Raw genomic sequence first — 2,261 nt, forward strand, 5'->3', positions numbered from 1 at the left:
CCAGAAGCTACGGCGACGCCCGACCCCTGCTTCCGTATCACCACGCTCAAGGCCACCACTTCCCTCGGAGCCCGCAGGACCAACAGTTCGCTCTCAGTGAGGAGAGATTACGGGACTTCAACGCAGCTCAGATGAGTCGAGATCTGGAACAGCTGCAGCAGGCACAACAGCATCTTTCGCGCGACAACCTGATGACCGTGGCAGTCTTGAACGGGGAGCAGGTGGTCTGCCGCTTGACGTCGCCCTCGAACCCCCAGGCGCCACAGAGCCTGCCAGTCATCCACGAGGCCGGCGGACGAGGCCTTGTGGCATCCCAGACCCTGAACGGGGAGCCCGCCCACGTGGTGGTGTCGCGGGGCCCGCACTATAGACCCCAGCAGTTCAGCGAGTGTTAGTGATGTTCGTGTGTGCTGCAGTGGAGACTACTTTGGTCTTATAAATGGAGTATGTAAGAAAATGCCGGCTTGAGTCATTAGCGAGTTGTCTTTAGACTACTTCTTCACTTGTGCTTTCCAGCTGGACGATTGGAACTCTATAGTCTGAATAGTTACCGACTATCTCAAATCCAGTTGGCATTATCCTTGATGGTGCAAGGCGTATTTCCATACCGTTTGGAGTTCTTGTTTTAAGTATTTGTAAACTTCAATTTCCATTTTTTTGTGAGCCTGAAAGAGTGCGCGAGAAAACAAAGAGACTAAGTAGTGCACTCAGCTGCAAAAGGGGCATCATGGCGGAAACGGACACGATTTCCTGCAACTTTGATAACTAGTCGATGTACTTTCTTATTTATTGGTCTCATTTTATTTTTACACACCGCGGAACTTTTGTAGCTCTGTGAAAGTGGTGTCGAAGCCTTTGTGATTTTTATATGTAAGAAGTGTTATATTTCTGTTAAGTGTGCTACATTCCAGAGTTTTAGTGTTTAGTTTCGTCAGACGTTGGGTTCAAGCCTCAGTGCCACAGTGCTCTATACTTCGCTTCAGAATCACACCAGTTAACGTGAATGGCTATTAGAGGAAGTGCCTTTTTCGGTCCGAGGAGTGTGTACATGTATAAAGGAAATATTTGGATGTATATAATGATGTAAATAGAATATATTTATATGTACGTTTTCTTAATGAAAAGCCAAAGCTTCTAGACGTAGAAGAGTCTTCGAGAGTCATTTCCAACGGGCCTTTCCTTTGCTTAGTGGAAGAGAAACACTGATACTTTTTATGTTATATACTTCACCGGCAGTGGTTCCAGGGAGTAACGGGCTGTGGTTCCAGGAGGTCACTAGCTGTGGTTCTTGGGAATGCCAGCTGTGATTCCGAAGGATCGCCAGGTATGGTTCCAAAGAGTCACCGGTTGTCAGCAGGTAACTTGTTGGCTGATGCCTCACTTAAACTCACCTGTAGCTTCCCCGGGTTGTCACCGATGGCTTTCGGGTCGCGGTCGCCCGGTTTTTGCCTCACCTACATCACCCGCAGCAGGTCTTGGTCCACAGCAAGCCAGGGTCATGTGGTGGGCAGTTAACTTCATTGTGGCATCACTGCATTTTCGTTGCATCATCTCATCCTTATGGACAAACTTGTACCTTCAGGTCCGTTGTCTGCCCACGCACATCGCCTACAGTGTTGGAGTAAACACACTGTGCTTGTGGATCCATATTAAATCTCCAGCTTAGACTCCTTTTATTCAGGTCAGTGTGAATCTAAGCTGGAAGAATGTAAAGTAGGTAGCTCCCACAAGCTTGGCCAACCCCTGGGACCCGCGCCTGCCATCATCTCTTCTCCAACTTGTGAGCTGTGATACGTTGAATAGATAATCAGTGTAAAAATATGACAATAAAATGTTTAAATGGATTTATTGGTTTGTTTGTTATTAATGCACGCGTCATGGATTCCTTAAGGTACTGCAGACATTGCGTTATCGTTTATCTATTTCGTAAGTCTTAAATGCAATACTTTGTCATACAGAATCATGTGAGAAAAAATGAAATTGTTTTGGTATTATACATAGAATGAGGTACGGATGGAAATACAAGAGTTTTGCAACGAAGGGAAAGCAAATTTATTCTCCCCAGTAATGTTGCATTTACAATATTGCTTTATATTAACAGTATTGGAGATACCCAGGTGGTAAGCCTTTGTTTGCGGTAATTTTATGAAAATAACAGTGACGTGAACATTTTCATAATTACTATCGCACAAATTAACTTGATGCAAAGTGGAATTGAGAATGTTTTATGAAAATTAGATTGCTGAATATGAAATCCTCTG

The 2,261-nt window shown here is 45.0% G+C and overlaps 1 protein-coding gene across 9 annotated transcripts in view; it reads left to right on the forward strand.

Annotated features, from left to right (window-relative positions):
• The window catches only part of LOC113800403 (latrophilin Cirl), a 269,428-nt gene extending 267,584 nt beyond the window's left edge, over positions 1–1,844 (forward strand). For all 9 annotated transcript variants that reach the window (XM_070121772.1, XM_070121778.1, XM_070121770.1 and 6 more), the window contains one exon: positions 1–1,844. This exon is cut by the window's left edge and continues 784 nt beyond it. In XM_070121772.1, coding sequence (XP_069977873.1) covers positions 1–395 — 395 coding nt within the window. In that variant the 3' untranslated portion in view covers positions 396–1,844.
• The last annotated feature ends 417 nt before the right edge of the window (positions 1,845–2,261 follow it).

This window comes from Penaeus vannamei, chromosome 5 (assembly GCF_042767895.1).
Source record: "Penaeus vannamei isolate JL-2024 chromosome 5, ASM4276789v1, whole genome shotgun sequence".
NCBI lineage: Eukaryota > Metazoa > Arthropoda > Malacostraca > Decapoda > Penaeidae > Penaeus > Penaeus vannamei.